This window comes from Rhodamnia argentea, chromosome 4 (assembly GCF_020921035.1).
Source record: "Rhodamnia argentea isolate NSW1041297 chromosome 4, ASM2092103v1, whole genome shotgun sequence".
In the NCBI taxonomy this organism is placed as follows: Eukaryota; Viridiplantae; Streptophyta; class Magnoliopsida; order Myrtales; family Myrtaceae; genus Rhodamnia; species Rhodamnia argentea.
The window spans coordinates 23,770,072-23,791,953 of NC_063153.1; the positions used below are offsets into that span (position 1 = coordinate 23,770,072).

Sequence of the window (21,882 nt, forward strand, 5' to 3'; positions counted from 1 at the left end):
TTATGTTTTTTGATGAACATCCACATATCTTGATGTTCTTCTGCCATTGTTTCACTGAAGTGATCAGTCACCAGATGAAGATGTAATTCCCATAGGTACTCTCTCCTGAAGGTGTTGCTCGACTGCAACCGGTCCATATGTATCGCCCATTAGGACTCGGGTTTGCTTTTGCTTTATTTCACTTGCCAGAGGAACCTAGCCGCCGCCGCCGCCACCACTAACAAGGTGTAATCAAAGCAACACACTATTACAAAGCTCTGCAATTTGCAGCGTAACATTCCTAAATGATGACCAATGCCTTACCGTTTTTCAGTAACTACAAAATTCCCCACTGGTTCTCAACTATTTCTGGCCAAGTGCATCAGCCAGAGGGAGCGCCTATCTCCTCCACGCTTAAAAAAAGCATCTTAACTTTGTATGTTCTCAGCACTATTCTATCCCAAGCGCTAGACAGCGACATAGTTCCGGCAAACTGTCAGGTTCACAGGCTCAATGGTGCATCTGTTACCTTCAAAGGGATTTCTAATGTTCTCCGTTATTCAAAATATAAACTCAACCACGCAATATAAAACAAATAACCACCTTATTAGAACCCAGCAAGTCGATAACTAACTAAATCTACTGACAGGAAGACAAACAACCCAACCTGACAGCAGTGCGCCAAAAATCAATACCTCAGGCCTAAAAATCAATATGACCAAGTTATCAGAAAACGATAAAGAGTAAGGTGTATGTCTAACCCCAATAAATTCTACTTCTTCATTTCAGTGTTCGAGAGGTGTTCCCAAAGTAGTACATGTACCCCCGTTTGTTGGCTTTGTTTAAGTTCACACATAACAAGATGGGACATGTATGTAATCAAAATTCTCTAAAGCACATAAAACTCATTTTAACAAATGTAAGCAACATGATTTGCATAATATTTTCAGATCAGAAAAATTCTAAGCTTCAGCGTAGTTGGTGATTCGGTTAGATCCTAAAGACTGCAACGCAACTAGAAAAGTTCCATCCAGCAATAAGTCCTCCAGAAGATTCCAGACAGAAATCAATGTCCTTGAAACTAGTTGTATCTCTGCTTTATTGTCTCATACATAATCTAACAACGCCTAGCATATGCAAAATCTTGACTATTGTATCGACCATCAAAAAGCCCGTAGAAGGACTAAGTGATGCCAGCAATAGCAGCTGGGAGATCAAAGAAGCAGGAGGAAACGACATCAAGATGCATATAGAATCTAACAATGGAAGAATGCTTATTGAACTACTGCAAAGATTTATAAGCACGACACAACAAAAGTCTCTCTCCATGTGATCTTAAACCTCATGAACTTTCTTATATTTTCCTTATCTAAGCTTGGGAAAGCGAAAACATTGGATATCGTGGTCCACATAGAGCACAGATATTCTCACGGTAACATGTTTTCCACAATTGAATACTTATCCTCTGTTATGATAATCAGAAATATTTGCAGTCAAGTAATTTAATAGCTCATAGGGTCAAGCTTATGCGTAGGGAGAGCTTGATGAAGGTTTAGCATTGCAAATCCCTTAGTGTGAAGGGATTGGAGGATCCACTTCTAGGAAGTACTGTGTACCACGGAACAGTTTGCTATCCATCATCCCTGGTAATAGATGATTCCAAACAAGGATCACAACGGAAATAGTTACCTCCAATCTTCCTCAATTTCCAAGAAAGCCCGAGAGCTACATTCCCAAAGTGCGACTCATGTAAAACGACCCGTAATCAGGCTTTAGATACAAATAAAGCATATTAAAGTTATTGCATTGAATTAGTGAAAAGGATGCTAGAAAGCAATTCCATATTAGTCTATTGGGAAAGATGCAAACACAAACAAAGATTACATACTCATGACTATTCACTGTGGATATCATCATCATCTTCGTCATCCTCGTCCATGCCCCCTGCCTGTATTTTTGCAATTTCAGCCTGTGCTCTATCCAAAATCTCCTTCTTCTGCAACTCCAGTTCTCGCTGAAAATCTGCCTGCATCTTCTTCAACTCCATCATCTGTTCCCTCTTATTAGTCTCAATCTTCTCATATAACTCCCCAAACCTCTCTATTGAACCTGCCAAAACCCTCATCCCTTCTCCTCCATCTTCCTTCCTCAGTGGAGGCATGTCATCATCCTCTTCCCCGTCCCCATCCATCTCCGACTCCGACTCGCCCGGACTATCCCTCATCTCATCAAACGCATTCGACTTATCCAGATAAACCATGGTATCTGCAAAGCAAAACTCTCCTGAATCCACACCACAAGCCAACCCACCATCTTCCATGTTCATACCCATTAGCATATCCATCTTCCTAAAGTGCGTCCAGCTCGAGGTAGTTCCTGTTCGCTCCATCTTCGCCCTCTCTTTCTTATACTTCTTCTTCAAAGCGTCTAGCTGCTGCCTACATTCTACCTCGGTGAATTCCATCCGCGCCCACTCCGACACTTTCTCAGCAATCTCGCTCCAATCCTCAGACCTCACACTCTTCCGACCCAACTGCAAAAACCTCTCTCCCCACACTTCCAGCAACGTGAACTTGGCAAAGTCTCTCCTCAACGAAGCTTGATTCGGAAACCCCGCCTCGTAATCATGAGTAGGGACCAAATTCTCCTGTCCACGCTTCCTCACATATCCCTGTGCCCGTCTACCGCTACCGCCAAAGCTACCGTTACCATTTTGATAATCATAGCCGTAACTAGGGTTTTGGTGGATACCGTAATTTCCTTCGTCGCCGTCGTCGTCATCGCTGAGTCCTCCGCCGCCGCCGGCGCCGCCGCTCCGCACGTTGCGCCTGGTGACGGGGTTGGGCCGGTTGGGCGTCTGGCCGCGAGAGGATCTTTTGAAGCGCTTGCTACGGTAGGTTTCCCCCATGGACGAGCTCCCAGGATCGCCTTCTGCATCGTCCATTTGTTTCGGTGGACAAGGAGGTGAACGGAGAGATAGGAAGCGCTAGACCCTAAATCGACTCGATCAAGCAAAACCCGGATGAGACGACTTCGATGACGTCAAGCGAGGCGAGGTCGAACCCTTCGGAGGAGTTGATATAGAAACGTTGATGGATCCCTCACATGTTTCTAGGGTTTATCAGTCGAGCCAGGAGGAAGAAGCTGGGGGTTTGAAATGCGCATCGCCGCCTATGGACTCCCTCTGCTGTTATTTTTCTCTGTGTTTTCTGTTTGTCCGAAACCTTTTTCACTGTTGTTCCAAAGAACATGAGATAAATTTCGCTTTCGTCGTAACCTTTTTGCATTTATACCATTAAACTTAGATTACAACCACCTAATATACCAAAGTATCTTTTCCGTCAACACCGAAAATATGTCTTAATTTTCAACTCTTGACTAGGAGCGTACCTGCGTTTCCTTTATCGCAAATACATGAATCTAATCCACTGAAATGATGTAATTACCTCTTTTGGATAGATTTCCGAAAAACTCCATCCTCTCACAACCCACCGTCCAAAACTTAACCTTCTTCGCCGCCACCCTACCTCGCCGCTAGCAACCTTCACTGTCTTGGACAGCCTTGTCAACGCTGCCCGTCTCCTTTTCGGCTCTGTATTTCTCTCTTCCAGCCAAGCCAATCTGCGAGTTTTATGCAACTCTCTCTCTCTCTCTACAACTTGCTCCCTCCGATTCTTCTCGTTTGGAGAAAATTCCCTAGTATGAATGTGTTGTTCTCTGGAAAGAGAGTTCAAAGTGGACGTTGTCTCAAATAAGAGACTGAAATGGTCATTTCAACTTCAAATAATGTTTTGAAATTGCCATTTGATCTCAAACAAGGATCTAAGTTTACCTATCGGCAATCACATGCTTATTTTGGCAGCACGAGTAAGGGCATTTTTGTCCAAAGACATTTCTTTTTTTGTTTCTTTTTTTTTCCTATCTTTCTATTGTTTGTCTTTTTCATGCTTGGAGGAAAATTGCAAATCTCAAATTCACCTCTAGCTCACCAACGAGACGAGCCGGTGCGGGCCAATTTCGTGCTCCCACTGCTCAACCACATCGGTGTGCTTGATGATTCGAACGATGGCGGCCATAAGGAAAATCGCGAGAAAACTATAATAAAAGTACCATAAGTTGTGTGCGTTGCTCATTTTAGTGCCAAAAATTTCAAAACAATCATTTAAGTGCCGAGTTTTAAAAAAAAATCATGTAAGTGCCAACTAAAAAATAAAAAAAGAAGAAGAAATTAAATAGAAAAATAAGCGAAAAACTGAAAAATAAAAATAAAAATAAGGACTTGGCTCGAGAGCCCGGCTCGCCTCGCCGTCGCCTCCGCTCGCACGCCTCGCCGCTGGAGGCCCCCTCCCCCTCGCACCTGTGCTAGCTTGTGGGTTTTTGCGAAAGCGTATATTGATTTCTAGTGAGTGTGCGCGCGCATGTTCTTCAGTCACTTCAAGTTCAAGGTAAGGAGTGAGCAAATGGGGCAAAGATTTGACAGGAATTTGCAAGGGAATAAAGGCACAAAAGAAATCTTTATTAGATAATTTTGGGTATTACAAGAGGGGGACGAGTGCTGCTGGCTTCTTCTTCATTCTGTCATTTGGACGATCACTAAGCCTATTTATAGGCTTATCACCGACTTTCCAAGAGATAAAGAGATAAGTTTATCCTTAATTCGTACTTTTTGACTTTTCTCCAAGTTTTTTTTTCTACATCCTTTAGAGAATTCTACACCCTTCCACTACCGTATGAAGACTAGATGCTTTTATGTTTATTCTGTATTTTTATAGTAAATGGATCACTTCTTAACACTCCTCCTTCATCCATTTACTTGATACACCGAGCATACTCCGTAGCGCCTCGAACTTTGCTGGCAGTAGTGCTTTAGTGAATATGTCGGCAACTTGATCTTAGGTCTTGCGATATCCGATCTCGATCTCTCCATTATTTTGTACTTATCTTATGAAGTGATATTTGACGTTGATATGTTTGGTTCTTCCGTGGAAGACAGGATTCTTTGGCATAGCAATTGAGGACTTCTTGTCACAAAATATTAGAGTCGATTTCGTCTCTGCTTCTTCAATGTCTCCTAGAATTCTCCGAAGCCATATTGCTTGACCGGTAGTTGTAGCAACGGCAACATATTTGGCTCCCGCAGTAGATTGTGCTACTGACTCTCGTTTTTTGGATGTCCAAGAGAATATTCCGGAACCCAATGTGAATGCATAGCCAGTAGTGCTTCTCCTATCATTAGCAGATCCCGCCCAATCACTGTTAGTGCAGCCGATGAGCTTAGCCATCGCACTTGGCTGATACCAAATGTCATAATCCGTAGTTCCTCGTAAGTATCATACAATTCTCTTGGCAACTCCAAAGTGAATTTGACTCGGGCTCTGAATGAACCGTGATAGTAGACTTGTCGCGTACATGATGTGTGGTCGTGTGGCAGTAAGATATAGTAGACTGACAATCGGGATTCTGTAGAGGGATGCATCAAATTTTTTTGCTCCATTTCTCTTTAGTAGTTTTTCATTTGTTACAAGTGCTGTTGTAATTGATTTGCAGCAATCCATCTTGAATTTTTTCAGGAGGTTCTCGGCATATTTCTTTTGTGAAATGAGAATTCCTCTATTTTGGTCGATTTCGATGCCGAGGAAGTAGTGCATCAAGCCTAAGTAGTCATCTCGAATGTCTTCATCATTTCTTCTTTGAATTGTTGAATCATCTTTTCATTATTGCCTGTATATATGAGATCATCTACATACGGAGAGACGGTGAGAGTATTGAACTTACCTTGAGTCTTGATGTAGACCGTTGGCTTGCTTATGCTCCTCCCGAATCCTTGCTTGGTAAAGTATTCATCAATTCTATCATATCACGCTCGGGGTGCCTGTTTTAACTAGTAAAAGGCCTTCTTGAGCATTAGAACTTTATCTTCTTGGTCTTTGATGATAAAGCCTTGTGGTTGTTCCACATAAATTTCTTCTTCAAGATATTCATTTAAGAATGTTGATTTCACATCTAGTTGATGGATTTTCCATTCTTTTTGTGATGTTAGCGCTATGAGAGCACGAATAGTATCGAGACAAGCAACATGAGCGAAAATTTTAGTATAGTCGATACTTGATTGTTGCAAATATTCTTTTGCCACGAGCCTTGCTTTATGCTTCTGGAATGATCCATTTGCATTGAGCTTCATCTTGTAGACCCACTTGACGCTAATGGTTTCTTTGTCTTCGGGGCGATTGACGAGCTCCCAAGTTTCATTCTTCTCGATCATCTTGATCTCTTCTTCCACTGCTTTTATCCAAACTTCTTCTTTGGACTCCTCTTCATAGTTTTCTGGTTCTAAGGTAGCAAAATTGCATGTTTCATAGATTTTTCTAAGGTTTTTTACCCTTAGTATTGGAGATTCTGGAGTAGATTCTTCTTCTATTGCTCTCAAAGAGGATGGGGGTATTACGCCTTGAGTGATGGAGTCTAATGTTTCACCTTCTTCTTGTGTTGTTGACTCCTCACGAGCAGGTGGTATGTCGAGCAAAGTGATATACTTCTTCTCAATCTCCTCGTTCTCCTAGTTCCAAGCGGCATTCTCGTCAAACTTGACATCTCGATTGATCATGAGCTTCTTAGTTCTTAGATTGTAGACGCGATAGCCTTTTAATTGATCCCCGTAGCCAAGGAATATTCCTTTCTTTGTCTTTTCGTTTAGCTTACTCTTCTTTTGAGCAAGGACGTGGACGTAGCATATGCAGCCAAACACTTTAAGATGTTTCGCCGAAGGCTTCCATCCGCTCCATGCTTCAACTAGAGTTTTGTTTTGAACAGCTCTAGTTGGATATCTGTTTAAGATGTATACAGCCATGTAGACTGCTTTTGCCCGGAATGAGTTAGGGAGACCTTTCTCCTTTAACATGGATCTCGCCATCTCCATAACAGTTCTATTTTTCCTTTTCGCTACTTCATTTTGTTCTAGTGCATAGCCAATAGCTATTTGACGATGAACGCATTCGTCTTCACAAAATTTGTTGAATTCCCTTGAATTGTACTCCATGCCTCTGTCGCTTCTTAGAACTTTGATTCTCGACGCGGTTCTTGAATTTTCTAAAAATAGAGAAAACCTCCGATCTTTCCCGAAGAAAGTAGACCCACGTCATTCTTGTGTAGTCATCGATGAATATGATGAAATATTTATTGTGACTAGCTGTGCGGGTTCTCATTGGACCACAAACATCCGTATGGATTAGTTCCAATGGCTTTTAGCTCTCCATGCGCCTCCAGATCAGAAGGACTACCTTTGTTGTTTTCCTAGAAGACAGTCTTCACAAACATCTGAAATTTCCGAAATTGCTAAATATCTCTCATCATATTTTTTCTGATGGAGAATTTTCTGCCCAACAAAGTTGAAGTGGCCAAATCTTCGATGCCATAGCCATGATTCATCAAGTTGAGCTTTCATGGCCATATCTCTGACATAGTTCCATCGAATAGGAAACTTCCTATTCTCCATTTTAACAGAGGCAATGTTATTTTTATATTTATTGTAGATAATGCAAGCATCTCCACTAAAGTATAGAGAATTCCCACATTGTATAATTTGGCCCACGCTAAGCAGATTTTGTGCAAGACTGGGTTTTAGATATGCATCATGAATATATTTTGGGCCTTCATTTGTTTCAACGGCGATAGTCCCTTTTTCCTTTCACATTGACTAACACCTCATTGCCCAATTTTATTTGGTTTTTCACCCATGTATCTACATCGGTGAATATAGATTCATCCCCCATCATATGATTGCTACATCCACTATCAATGTACCACGTGTCATTTTTCTTATCGTTTATCGCTTGACCAACATAAAATGTATTATCTTTTCTTTCCTTTTCTTCAGCATAGTTGGCTCGAGAATTTGTTTTCAAGCGACAATCTTTTTTCTACATGGCCATATCTTTTACAAAAATGGCATTATGATTTCTTTCTAAGCCAACAATCTTTCTCCAAATGATTAGTTTTCTTGCAAATGCCGCAAGGTGGATATTTCTCTTTTTGTGAAGTTTCTCCTCCTTTTTTAATTTTCCATGAGCTTTTTCCACCATTTTTAGATTGATGAGACCATCTGTTTATTTTTGACTGGAAGGCACTTTCAACTAAATCTTCATCTTGTGCCTTCAGTCTTTTCTCATGTGCTTCTAGAGAGCCAATCAATTCACTTACCGAAAGGGTCGATAAGTCCTTGTTCACTTCTATCATTGTGACAATTGGGTTGTATTTTTGGGTAAGTGACACAAGTATTTTCTCTACGATCCTCCGATCGGTAATTCCATCTCCATAAGCTCTCATTTGATTAACTAGTTCCTTTAGTTTTCCACAGTATTCTTGAACGGTCTCATTTATTTTCAATTTAGAATTCTTAAAATCTCTTCTTAGAGTTGGAAGCGTATAGTGCGTACCTTGTCGGATCCTTGAAATTCTTCCCGTAGTATCTCCCAAGCTTTCTTTGCTGTATTTGCTCCAATTATTCTCGGAAAAACCCTTTCCAAGGCTGCTTGTTGAATAACGCATAATGTTCTTGCATCCTTCTGCAGTTGGTCCTTGGGAACAGATGCACCTTCTAGCTGAGCCTCATAACCTTTCTCCATGATGTCCCATAAATCTTGGGCCATCAAATACTTAATCATTTTGATGCTCCAATAGTCATAGTTATAGCCATCGAAAATGGGAATGGGAAATGAGGATGACTCAACGTTAGCCATGGGGTGATTTTAGGAGGATAGTTAGGACAAACGTCCAAAACCAATTGGATGTAGCTCTAATACCACTGTTGGTTTTTGTGGAAGCATATATTGATTTCTAGTGAGTGTGTGCGCGCGCGTGCGCGCACTCTTCAGCCACTTCAAGGTAAGGAGCGAACAAATAGGCAAGCCACTTCAAGGTAAGGAGTGAACAAATAGGCAAAGATTTGACAGGAATTTGCAAGGGAATAAAGGCACAGAAGAAATGTTCATTAGATAATTTTGGGTATTACAAGAGGAAGACGAGTGCTGCTGGCTTCTTCTTCATTCTTTCATTTGGACGATCACTAAGCCTATTTATAGGCTTATCACCGACTTTCTACGAGATAAAGAGACAAGCTTATCCTTAACTTATACTTTTTTACTTTTCTCCAAGTTTTTTTTTCTACGTCCTCCAAAGAATTCTATACCCTTCCACTACTGTAGGAAGACTAGATGCTTTTATGTTTATTCTGGATTTTTCTGGTAAATGGATCAATTCTTAACATAGCTCAACCAGTTGCCCTGGGACATCCTCCCCTTCTGCTTCCCTGATGTCGTCGCCTCCGCTCGCATAATTCATAGGGTTTTTTGATTCGGGCCTTTGCCAGCTAGGGTTTCTCTATAGCCTCGAGACTTTTCCCCTTTCCATCTTGCATTTACCTCGGAATGAATGATTAGGTCTAACTCCTTATCGTTCTCGACCTATTATTCATGTGCCTGCTCTTTATTTTTCTTCTGGTTCCCCCATTTTCGCAGCTCGATGGAGGAAAGGATAGCTTCACCGTCAATGGTAGCAACTTTGGCGATTACGTCAGAGTCATCACTGAATGAGGGCAAGGTCGAGCCTCGCTGCAACTTGGCGAGGCCTCGCTTGCGGTTGGTAGGGCTCAGCGACCCCGCCGGTCTTGCCGGCGATGGTGGGACGGCGCGGCGAGAGGTTGCACAGCCCTTGCTGCACGAACGAAGGCCCTTCTTCCTTTTTTTCTTATTTTTTAAGTTTTTAGCTTATTTTTTTATTTAATTTATAATTTTTTATTAATTATTTAGCTTAGAAAGTCCACTTGGAACTCCACATGGCTAGACTTTTTTTAAATGATTGCCACGTCAGATAATAAATTTAAACATAAAAGCCACGTATTTTATTTGGTAGGAATTTCTCCGATTTGGTACGTAAGTGATCTTTTTTTTCGATTTTGGCACTTAATGATGGTTTTGAAAGTTTTGGTACTAAAGAAAGCGCCGTACATAACTTATGACACTTATAATGTACTTCTCCTGAAAAATCGCAAACATTGCAAGAATAATCGATAACACCAAGATTGCTATTGCTGGAGTTGTATTGGATGCTTTTTCTCCGCGCCTGGTAACGATGGCAGAGATGAAATCTCAAGATCTCTCGCTACCCCGTCTATGTAAAAGCTCCGACCATCACGTAGTGAGAGCTCGTGAGCACACCAGTTGAAGCGGAGAAGCAAATATATATGAACATGCGAAAAATAGGTGACAAATTGCAAAAAATAGGCGACAGATCCACGTTGAAGGACAAGGCTTCTCGGGTTTCGTCAAACCAGTATCAATTGTCTTATTAATCATCTTCTCACTCGAATCGTAACCAATCACACCTGAATCGCCTTCCCACTCTTCAAATTTAGATCTAGAACTTGAAGTCCTGGACAACGTCGAGCTCGACAGCAAAGAGGTGGTTGAAGAACTAACGTTGTTGGCATTGAAGAGGCCCATATATTGGCTAGGCAGGGTTTGGAGGTCCATGGTAGCATAGACAGCGAAGACGAGGCCGTGGCCACCGAGATTCGAATACTCGGGGATATTGGTGAAGATGAAAGAGGGGGAGAAGGAGGTATTGGAGTAATCAAATATTAAACCACGCTTTCATCTAACAGTTTAAGCTTTTAGAATAGTTGGTAATGAAAATCTAGCATGATATCGGAGAAATAAGTCCTAAGCGGAGTAATTGCCACCCCAAAGATGGAGGTGAACTTGAGATCTACAACTTTCCTCCAAGCTCAAGCACGAAGAAGATGAACAGGGATGATTGTGCCTCTAATTGTGCTGTTGGATTAGCATGTACTCGCTAACCAATGGAGATTTGATCGGCTGGTGAGCTTAGATCCTTATTTGAGATTAAATGGCCAATTGAAACCCTTATTTAAGGCAATGTTTACATCGAGCCATCTTTTGAGAAATCTCATCCACTTCTAACCCTTATTTGAACTTTTCTATCTCGTCTACAACTAGTCTTAAATCTAGTGCCGTACAGGCGGCGATCAACCTGTCTCTATTTCGGAAAAGTACGAGTACATTTGAAAATTTGGTAAGCAACAAATAACATCGGTAACTTGATAGAAAGGCAAGCAATTTACAGAAAAATAAATAAATAAATGATGATTACCCACAACTAGTGAGCAACTTAATCAGAGAACTGTTGATAAGTCACTCAATTAAAGGTTGGTAAAATCATAAAATAGTTGGTAATTTAAAGCGTAAGAAGATAAATAAAAGAAAGTTTGTAAAAGATGAGAAGTCCCTTTTTTGTTGGAGATTAAAAAAAAGTTCGTATTAGAAAAAAAAAAAGAAAAAGAAAAATAAAGGTCGGCAACTGGCTCAAATAGAAGTTAGCAACGCATAATCAACTGGTAACTTAACTAGAGAAAAGTTGTTAAAAACTTGAATTAAAGTTGATAATCACAGCGGCGAAGTTGGACTTTAATCATCTTTACATGTGAAAAGCAACGGAAGTGTAAGTTCTGGTAATATAACGCGGAACCTAGATGATCTGTTGCATACTCCGGGTAAATCAAACAAAAGACACGGTCCTAGGATAGTACAATCACTATTCTATTTTGAAAACCAAATTATGGAATATTTACTACCAAAAGAACGAAAAACAAAAAAAAGCATAAATGATTCTTAACGAGAAGCAAGTCAATGTGGCTTTGGTGGCATTTAAAGCATAGTGTGCCAAATCCTTAACTGCGCATTCTCTTTCCTGATTTCCAACACTTGCAGTAATTTGAAACACGTCCGAGCTTTTCCATGGAGCATGAGATTCTTGCATGGGTAGTTGCCTTCTCCATTCGTCTTTTCCATTAAAGGCTGAGTTCGATACTCGACACGAGAGAGAGAGAGAGAGAGAGAGAGAGAGAGAGGTTTTTGGAAAGATCACAGAAGCAATCATGAATGGAGGAATAGGATAATCACGTAGAAGATCACGCGACTGAGCTGGAATGGCCAAACTGTACGATTAAATGTAAAGTTTCAGAGCGGTGACCCAACTGGTAAAGTTAAAAGAGAGAACGTCCCAACTTCGAACCCCATAATATTCAATTCTCTTTCTCTTCGCCATGAAAAAGAGATGCCAAGTTGACCAACTTGACCGTCCAATATTCACGAGATCCCTCTCTATATAAAGCCTATACGACCCTCAGATCGTTCATTGTGTTTTGCATGGTCCATGCATGAACAGGGTAGCGTGCTCACAGATCGATTCGTGGTTGGTAGCCTGTAAGTGTGATGGCCGTCGTGAGATCTATTGTCATGGTTTTAGCTCTAGCTTTTGTGGCGTGCAGTGTGTGTGTGTGTGCAGAGAGCAGGCAGCTGGGGGAGAAGAATCAGGCCAGCGACGAGTTGAAGAAGCCGAAGTGGTTCTTCGACGATAATGATGGTCGGATCGATAGAGCAGCCAGTGGTTACGGAGGAAGGACAGGGTTTAGCTATGGACCCTCTTTTAGCTTCGGAAAAGGAGTGGGTTTCAGTTCTAGTTCTGGGACGCTTGGCGTTCATGGTCTTCAGAAGCCTGATTGTGTTGGGAAGGGCGGTGGAGGTGGTACAAAGAAACACCGCAAAAGGGAAAAGAATCATCACCACGGGGGAGGTGGCGGAGGCGGTGGAGGTGGTGGCATTGGCGGGGGTGGTGGTGCAGGAGAAGGTGTAGGGGGTGGAATTGGAAAAGGAAGTGGTGGAGGCACTGGAGGGGGTGGAGGTGGCGCTGGAGGAGTTGGTGGTGGTGGAGGCGCTGGAGGTGCCTCTGGAGGAGGTGGTGGATTCGGTGGCGGTGGAGGAGGAATTGGTGGAGGGATTGGAAAAGGAGGTGGTGGAGGAATTGGCGGTGGAGTCGGAGGTGGCATTGGTGGTGGCATCGGTGGTGGTGGAGGTGTTGGAGGAGGGGGAGGCATTGGCGGCGGAGGCGGCGGTGGAGGCGGTGGTGGTGGTGGGATTGGGAAAGGCAGTGGTGTCGGTGGCGGGATTGGTGGTGGTGGAAGCATTGGAGGTGGCATTGGTGGTGGAGGCGGTGCTGGTGGAGGAGTTGGTGGTGGAACTGGTGGGGGATTTGGAGGCGGCATAGGCGGCGGTGGATGGATAGGAGGCGGAATCGGTGGGGGAGGAGGTGGCGGCGATGGAGGTATCGGTGGGGGTGTAGGAGGTAGGGTTGATGCTGGAGTTGGCATTGGCGGCGGCGGCAGAGGAGGTGGTGGAGGCGGTGGTAGAGGAGGCATCGGCGGTGGAGCCGGTTCTGGTGGTGGGATCGGCAAATTTGGTGACTCCGTTCAGCTCGCGGAAAATCCATGAGGGCTACTGGTCTTCGTACGTCAATGGCCTCGGTGCCCTTGCACGATTGTCTTATCCCAAAACTTTGTAATTCGCAAATGTTTTGTTTATCGAAGTTGTGTCGCATCAAAATAAATGTAATTATTTCTTATAATAGACCTAGTCTCGTTGATTCACTATTTTCATTTAAGGCTTGTAAAGGTCTCCAAGAACCGTGCGTCTTATTCCACCATTTCGTTTTCTTTTGTAGTTGTCATTGTATTTCATTCTTGTCATTGTTTGAGCTCGTCACAGGATGATTATCGTTGTTGAATAAGATTATAATAAGTGAAGAATTTTTTTGGGGCCAAGGTATGTAGCATAATCCGAAAAATTAAATTACCTGAAAATCCATTTTATAGAATGTACAATCATCGTGTAAGTTGCGTTAGAGTAATGGATCGGGAAAAATATTTTATCGAACTTTAGTTTATAAATTATATGATGCAAAAAATTAATCATAGTGCAAAAACCTATTGGAAATATGAGTGGGACTCAATATGGGTCCTATGAATTCTTAAAATGTAATTGGCATAATCTCATAAAATAATGCGATACTTGTTAGTATAGTATAACTGGAAAAAACTAAGGGCTCTTTCCATATAAGTTTTATTCGTCGATTTGTTCGGCACACTCGCATGCCGCCTCCACCTCCGTCGAAGCTACCGACGGTCGTTATTCGCGATAACCAACCTTCTCGTCGCGCTTCTTTTTATTTCATCTCGCTAGCTCTTTGCTCTCTCTTTCCTTAAAAGCACTTAGTGGCCGATCATCAACCTCCAACGAGCTCGTATTGAGGCTACTCATAGGCAATTGACTTCGGAACTTCGATCTAGTTCAATTTCAAGTTAGACAAGCCATAATTGCCTCATAGTTATTAATTATTAATCATATGATCAATAAAATGAACGATCTACATGTATGCTAATCATACATTCGATCAAAATTTAGTATCTATTATTTCAATTTTCCTTTTTTCATTATACAGTAATCTTTTGCTCGATAATGAATTACTTTTTCGATTTGATATATATATTTATTGGTAAGACGGTTTGATATTGAGATTTAGCTAAATTGATAAAAAGCCACACGTGTTCATGATTTTGTTTTGGACGGAACAATGAGTCAAAATTGAATTAGATTCTTTCAATAGAAAGAAAAAAAAGAGCAAATAAAAGAAAATTGCCTCGGGTTTGACCCGACCAGGTTGAGACCCGCAAAGGTTCCTCGGTCCGAACTGCACATCGCCCTCAGGCTTAAAACCCTAATTTTTTTTTGGGTCGAATCCTAAACCCTGATTCGTATAATTTTGCCGGCGAAACTTGGAGATAGCATTGAGTCGGCGGTCCATAACTCTAGCTTAATCTCCGTCGTCTCTGTTCCTATTGAATCGACGAAAGATTCTGAGCGTAGGTCGCCCCATAGCCCCGTAGAACATGCCACGCACGACGACGGTGGAGTCCCCTGGTTGCCCTCCGTTTCGGGCCCTAACCTTCGATGTCCTTGGTCTCGTGAAAGGTAAAGCTACTAATCGCGGCTAAAAGAGCTCGCTTCTGCTCTCGAGCTCGCTTCTTCACTGCGTATGGCGAGTGTGGTAATTAACGCTTTGTTTGTGCTCGGCGATGCCAGTTGTTGAAGCTAGAGGTAAGCAAGGAGGTGTTCCTAAGGTGGTCGAGCGCTGGGGCGAGCCGGAATCGCGTAATTGCGTGCTTGCCGCATCCATTGACGGCTGCAAGCGCAACCCTGTATGTATTCTTGCCACCTGTGAGTGTTGTAGCTCTACTCAGGACTATTGATATTCAGTGCCTCGGCACTTTTTGCGCACGTATTAGTATGTTCGGGTGGATTGGCAATCATTATTCACGCCTACGTAGTTGTTTGGTGCAATGTATGCCTCCATTTAGCCAAATTTATGCGCACCGTGATTTACTTCTTATGTCAGCTACTTTTGATCACTTAAGATGGGTTATTTTAAGTTTTTGCTCCTTGTCAATATAAGAACTGCTGGACATAAGAATTGGACAATTCGTTTATCCCTGTCCAATTCTTTTATGGGGGGCCCATGAAGGGTTCTTAGTTGCTAGGTGGAAGCTCTCAGCTATTGAGATCATATTGACAATGGAAAGGCGTGCTTTAGGCTTCTCAATTTAATGAAGAGGTGGATATTATCATATAGCTAGCTGCATTTGACGGAAGATGGCATTTGCGTTTCCGATGAGACTTCGGAGAGATGCAATTATCGAGAAAGGATGTCATGGAATGCAACTTGTTGTCTCATGAGTTAGTAGTTTTGCAGAGTCTAGGCATTGCTTTTCCAGTGCTTTGACAGTACTTCTATTACAAGCATTGCCAATTCTTCAGGAAAAAATAGCTGACTTATGCGGTCATTCGACTGAATGGCATGCTTGGTATTACATCGGATATGCTGCAGCTCTTTCAATATGTCTCACTGTCGGAACCGATTTGGCATATGTTGAGCACATTTATTTTTGTTTTACTAGTAGGAGCTTATCCCCTCAATCTTTACATACAAAGATTGGAGCCCATTGTGTCGTTTGCATGTTTTAGAAAGCTTTTGTACCTTGTGATACGTTGCTTAAAGAATTAATTGGGCTGCCTTTTGATCTTGCAGATGCTAGCAGTTGCCAGAAAATGTGGTAAGGTAAGTCACATCATGGAGTTCTCTGCATATATACTGTAATTCCACCTGATGATGCCAGGCATAAGTGGCCCTATTTTGATCATGTATCTTCCGAGTACATTTGACAGATTGAGCTCCTTGACCCTCTTAATGGGGATACTCGAGTTGTAATTTCTGATGCCATTGACACAAAACCTGAAGATGATCCTATTATTGGGTTACATGTATTCAGAAGAGAGAGAACAGAGGAAAGGTCCAGGTATGCCATTTTTGTTAGTTATGCTTCAGTCCCATTCATGTCAGATTGCAACTTTACTGGGTATGCTTATCTAGCTAATACCATCTGTCTTCTTGTCTCCCGTTTTAAGTTTAAATCTGTGGTAATAAATGTTTCTGGAATTCTTTTTCTTGTCATAAGGTTTTTGCATTGTTCGTTTATGCTTTCATCTGACATGTACTTCAGATTATTTTCTGATTTCCCATCCTCGTGTATATTTTCGTAATGTTTTCCTTTGGCTCCATCAATAGGTCATGCACTTTACTTTCATGTACAACCAAGGGAAATGCAGTTATGAGATCCTTTGAAGTTACGGATTCACCTGAAGACTGTGTCTCCACTAGCACAACAAATAAATGGAATGTATGTGCTGCAGGGAGTGTGCTGTGTTGTAAAGTGGATGGAAGTGAAAATTATGCCGTGGCAGGGGGGTGAGTGCTTTCATTTCATGTAATCCAGCCACAACAGCAAAAAGTCTTGTAATTTCGATCCCACTGGTTGCCCAGTTTGTGTGCTTGCCATGGCCATCATTTGGCTAAAATGCGTATGCTTTCCTTTCAAATTTTATTTCGGTCATCAAAGTAACAGATGTTTTTTCTTTGAAATCAGCAAAGGGGTTGAACTTAACATTTGGGATCTTGACAAGTGCAGTAGGATGTGGACAGCAAAATCGGTGAGCGTTATTGCATTACTGAATGAGTCTTACAGTTGTCTCTTTCCATCCAGCATGTGGCTTATTTATAAGCATTGTGTAGCCCCCAAAGAACAACCTTGGAATTTTCACGCCTACTTGGTTTACCTCTGCAACATTCCTTTGCAAAGACGATCATCGTAAAGTCGTGGCTGGTACTAATAGTCGTCAGGTAAGTTTCATAAGTTTGAAATTCTTCAATTGACAATATAGGGGCTGATTGTAAAAGGTATTGTGGAAGCAAGACGCCTGGGGAATTGTCGTCGAGATACCTTCTTGACCTTAGATCTAATTTTTCAAGAATATGTTGTATGAGAATACTTTGATACCTTTGGAATAATATAGAGAGAAGAACCTAGAGTCAAGGAAAATATATGAAGTTTTTCTTATGAAATGGCATATCTGAACGAAGAAAAGGAAAATGTTGATGATAATGTTAGTCTGTAATTTCCACCTTGTTGAGGGCTCTCCTTGGTTGCGTATCTGTTTTGCTTTACCGAAAGCTTAGTTTGTTTAATTTACATCCGGTCCAACAATGCTCATTAAGATGAGATGAAAATTAAGCTGTAGGTCGAGACGGAAGGCTCTGCATTTTCCACACTGCTGAAGTATGATTGTGCATTGTAGTTATTTTTGGAACATGTCACTCAAATAACATATGGTGGCTTTCACTTTGATGACAGGTCCGCCTATATGATATTTCTGCTCAGCGCAGACCTGTTTTATCGTTTGATTTCCGGGAAACTCCCATTAAAGCAGTTACTGAGGATATAGACGGTTATACAGTCTATGTTGGGAATGGATCTGGAGATCTTGCATCATTTGACATGCGCACAGGTACTTTTCTGATTAGACATATGGTAATGATTTGACACAAACCTGACTAATGGTCACGTGGCCTGACAGGCCTGACAATTCTGCCCATGTGGAAGGGCTAAATTTGGGTTTTTGCCTATGGTTCAAGAATTTGACCTGGGCCCTTCATGTCTAACCGAGCTTTCTTTCAAAATTTATTTCAAGGGCGGGCTTAAGCATTGGTTTTCCTGAATGTTAGGCTTGGGCTTGCACTATTATGATGTCAGGGCATAATATTTGTCAAAGGCTAAGTCATTCATATAGATACCTGTTAATATTTTAGTTTCTCAATAAGTGCACTGATGGTAGGATTCTTTGCCAGGAAAATTGCTAGGATGCTTTCTGGGGAAGTGTTCTGGAAGCATCCGATATATATCCAGACATCCAGACTTCCCAGTGATAGCATCTTGTGGTCAGCACCTGTGTTTTGGCTTGCTATCTGCTTTGTGGGTTAACGGTTGTGTAGTCCAGATCCCAACTTTTTTAGTGTGAACTTGCTGTTAAGTTGGAGTAGGGATTTATTTATTTATTTTAAGTTGGAGTCTGTCAGGGCTAGCGAATTTGTTTGTGCTTTTGTTTGTTTCTGTGCTCTCTCTCTCTCTCTCTCTCTCTCTCTCTCTCTCTCTCTCTCTCGCACTGAGTCAAAAGCTTGATTTGCTTCTAGGACTTGATAGCTATTTGCGTCTTTGGGATGTGAAGTCGCGACAACTTCTTTCTGCGGTATGTTACGTCTGTCTTTGGGACCTTTTTTCAGATATTGCAATTACTACTAAATTATGCTAGTCTGTTGCTGGAAAAGATCTGGAATGTGCAGCAAGAACTATGTGGATTTTGACACGAATGATACTGTATCTTACGAAATTTAGTTAGGCAAGTACATAAAAAAATTACGTGTACATTCTCAGTCTATAAATGGAGGACATACTTCTATATTTATGAGCTTGTAATACTAATGTGATTCCTGTCAGAACTTTTCTCCTTTTAGGCTCTGTTTGTTTTTCAAATCATTCATTTTCTACGAAACAAACACCCGTAGTAAACTTTTTATGTTGAAGATAGTACTCATTCTGTACATGACCTCTAATTTTTCACTTTTTTTGAATGAAAAAGTTTTTTTTTTTTTTTGTGTGCAAAATTGATGGAGAAGTTTGTACTTGAAGAATTAGAAGGGCATAGCAGCATTGGGAGAGAGGTCTCCAGGTCAAAATGAATGAAATTGAACTTAGCAAGGACTCGGACACTGTTATTTTGACTACGAGTAGAACGTTAGCGCTTCCTGGGCACTTAAATCACGGTTTTGTGGTTAGGGTGTCGACTGTAGCTGGGAGTGAAGCAGTAATAGTTTGACTATTCCCTGAAAGCTCATGAGGCGAAGAAGATGGTATTATTTCCTGAAGTTGAGAGTGCCATATAGGAATCAAAGAGGGCAATTAAGTTACAGTTTGAAGGGATGATTTCATCATGTCCAATGGCTAAAGAATGCCCTAATAAACTAGCATGGATGTGTTGTTTTGGTTTTGCCTGTAGAAGCAGTGGCTCAATTTTGTCTGGCGGATCCAATTGATTACATGAGGGAATTGTTGGACCTAACTAGAACAAAGGCACATATTGGTACTAAAGCTGAGGAATCTCGATCCACCTGTTGCATCTCTTTGGCTTCAGAGCCTCTCTTCCTGAATTAATTTGCCAATTTGTTTCCCATCTATTGTACTTCACTATATGGACAAGTCTTGTTTTTGTATGATTCCTGAGACCTCATATTGACATATCTTGTGATCTCTATGACTTTCTTATGCCTCGAATTGGTTTGGATCGTCAATAGCATCTTTATGACGTACCTCAAATCGATCTGGAGTGTTAATAGCATCTTTATGACATTGACTGGGTTGTTGATTTAATAATGCATCAATGCGCACAGGTCTTTTTGAAACAGCACCTCAACAGTGTCCTCTTTGATTCTGGTTTTGCTGATGAAGGTAACGTCCTCATTACTTGCTGTAGTGACTTGGAATCTTCCTTCTCTATCTTTTTGGTTCTGCTTGTTGCCTAGATTCTGAGAGGCAAGTATTTGCTCTATAATACGTTTGTATAAACGTCTCCACAAAAGATCATGGGGAAGCTGATCAAGAACGCAAATTGTACAGTTGATTGTACTTCTTACTCCTCGGCTAAACCAAAAAGAATGCACTTCTTCTATTAAATCGTGCATCCTGGAGTTCAAATTTTGAGCTTGATCTAATGTCTCAAGAAGTGGTCACATTTCCTTCATTACCCATTAATTTCCATAACGTGTCCTTTTACTTTGGTGATGGATCTTCACTGTGCATATGCTTGAGCAGAACCTGTCCAAAATGCACGAGATGTGACGGAAAATGAGGCCCAGAGGCATAGGGTAGATGAAACCCAATATGAGGATGGGACGCTCCTAGTGAAGAGGAAGAAGAAGAAGAAGAAGAAGACACATGAAGAAGGCAGAGATCACAAGACATCCGGTAAAGAGAATGGTGGAATCGAAAAGCTGAACCGTAAGAAGAAAATCAAAAGAGTGAAGACATTAGCTGATGATGATGCATTGTGACCGGAGATAGTATGCAAGCACTTACAGTCGACAAGTAATGTGATTGGGTCAATCCTCGGCCCCTGTGAATCCACTGGATACTCATGAGTAAGTTACATACCAAGCGAGCGCCGTTCAGAAGTTTTGTTATTTATTAAAAGCTTTGGGTCAAGTAGGGGTGTGCAACCGGACCGGGTTTACCCGGAACCCGGATCGGCCCACCCGAAAAACAGGGTCGGTAATCGGTTCTTGCTCAAACAGGTCCGGGTTTCGGTTCCAATTTTTGGGAACCGGTTGAAACCGGTCCAGTTCCCGATTCTAGGTGAAGACTCATCCGGACCGGTTTTAGAACCGGTTTTTAGTTACTTAAAAAAAAAAAAGAAACCCTAATGTAGTGTCCAAATAACTATGATTTTGGTTTTATGCTCGTGGTATTTGAGTTTTTCTAGTGCTGGTTCATCCGCGCTTAATGTGGTGTCTTTTAGCATGTTATTTGGATCCTACAATTTCAGTTCTTTTTTAATGGGTACAACGAAAATTGAAGTGTGATAGAAAGACTTGCACTATGTTAATTCAGCGTTACGGAGGATCATTGTTGCTTTTGGTGGATTGCAACTTTTATTTTTTATATCGGGGTTTGTTGCTTTTAGTGGATCATACTATTATTTATTATTATTTTTTGGATTGTTGCATTTCGTGTATTACAATTTTTGTTGCTCATTTCATCAATGCTCATATTATTTTGATGAAAAAAAAAAGGAAAACAGGTTCTCGGGTAGACCCCGAAACAGGACCGAAAAATAGGGTCGGTTCTAAAACAGGTTCCAAGACAAACGGGGTCGGTTCTTGGTTCCAAAAACTGGGAACCGATTATAACAGGGTCGGTTTCGGGGTCTAGGTCCGGATCCGACCCACCCGGCTCATGCTCACCCCTAGGGTCAAGTCATGTCATCTTGTCTCAATTACTAACACTGTAACATGATTCGGAAATATCTCTTCATAAAGAGCATCTTCAAATCTGTCCATCTGAAGCAATTGTGAAGATATAGTTCGCATTATAAGATGTCGTGAATGAATATTATGATCATCTTGTTGTGAGAATGCAGATTATGTACTCTCGTTTTGATTGCATGTAGACAAAAGTGGTCGTTATCTTGCAATGCAAGGATACAGCTGAATTGGGTAATACTTTGTCTGAGATATGCATTGCACGAGCGGTGTATCATGTGACAACATAGTAGTTAGAAATAGGGGCTCGGGCATGTTATGCCTGGGCTCGGCTTTTAAAAAAAAAAAAAACTAGTTAAAATTTGATTAATTCATGACAAAACTAGGAAAATAACTAACAAATTATTTCCCTTGTTAAAATTTGAACCTTTCTCCTTGGCCCATGGCGAAGTCAAAGACCGGAAATGTCATTTATAGGGATTAGAAGTTGATTTTCATTTTTTTACTTCGGCCGAATGGTCACCTACAGCCTTTGTTTTTTTTAACCCAATGGTCACTATTGGGCTTGGGCCT

General features: G+C 41.5%; 3 protein-coding genes across 9 annotated transcripts; 2 read left to right on the forward strand and 1 right to left on the reverse strand.

Annotated features, from left to right (window-relative positions):
- Window positions 1-101: 101 nt before the first annotated feature.
- Window positions 102-3,184, reverse strand: LOC115740717 (trihelix transcription factor ASIL2-like). Of its 4 annotated transcripts, none has more exons than XM_048277259.1 (2): window positions 1,868-3,184; window positions 102-122 (listed from the first exon to the last, which is right to left on the reverse strand). In XM_048277259.1, exon 1 carries the CDS (start codon window positions 2,921-2,923, stop codon window positions 1,874-1,876), a length of 1,050 nt encoding a protein of 349 aa, XP_048133216.1. In that variant the 5' UTR covers window positions 2,924-3,184; the 3' UTR covers window positions 102-122; window positions 1,868-1,873. The 4 variants fall into 4 exon arrangements, with proteins under 4 accessions (XP_048133216.1, XP_048133217.1, XP_048133215.1 ...); XM_048277260.1 differs by lacking the exon at window positions 102-122 and adding an exon at window positions 180-195; XM_048277258.1 differs by lacking the exon at window positions 102-122 and adding an exon at window positions 265-501.
- A 9,082-nt stretch (window positions 3,185-12,266) lies between these two features.
- LOC115740584 (glycine-rich cell wall structural protein 1-like) lies at window positions 12,267-13,322 on the forward strand. The gene has a single exon (XM_030674088.1). It carries the CDS (start codon window positions 12,267-12,269, stop codon window positions 13,320-13,322), a length of 1,056 nt encoding a protein of 351 aa, XP_030529948.1.
- A 1,230-nt stretch (window positions 13,323-14,552) lies between these two features.
- LOC115740716 (WD repeat-containing protein 74) lies at window positions 14,553-20,528 on the forward strand. Of its 4 annotated transcripts, none has more exons than XM_030674286.2 (12): window positions 14,553-14,858; window positions 14,970-15,085; window positions 15,973-16,002; window positions 16,110-16,240; window positions 16,507-16,689; window positions 16,868-16,931; window positions 17,014-17,121; window positions 17,633-17,786; window positions 18,127-18,216; window positions 18,469-18,524; window positions 19,723-19,780; window positions 20,144-20,528. In XM_030674286.2, exons 1-12 carry the CDS (start codon window positions 14,777-14,779, stop codon window positions 20,380-20,382), a joined length of 1,311 nt encoding a protein of 436 aa, XP_030530146.1. In that variant the 5' UTR covers window positions 14,553-14,776; the 3' UTR covers window positions 20,383-20,528. The 4 variants fall into 4 exon arrangements, with proteins under 4 accessions (XP_030530146.1, XP_030530147.1, XP_048133879.1 ...); XM_030674287.2 differs by having other exon boundaries at window positions 16,510-16,689; XM_048277922.1 differs by having other exon boundaries at window positions 16,110-16,237; window positions 16,504-16,689.
- The last annotated feature ends 1,354 nt before the right edge of the window (window positions 20,529-21,882 follow it).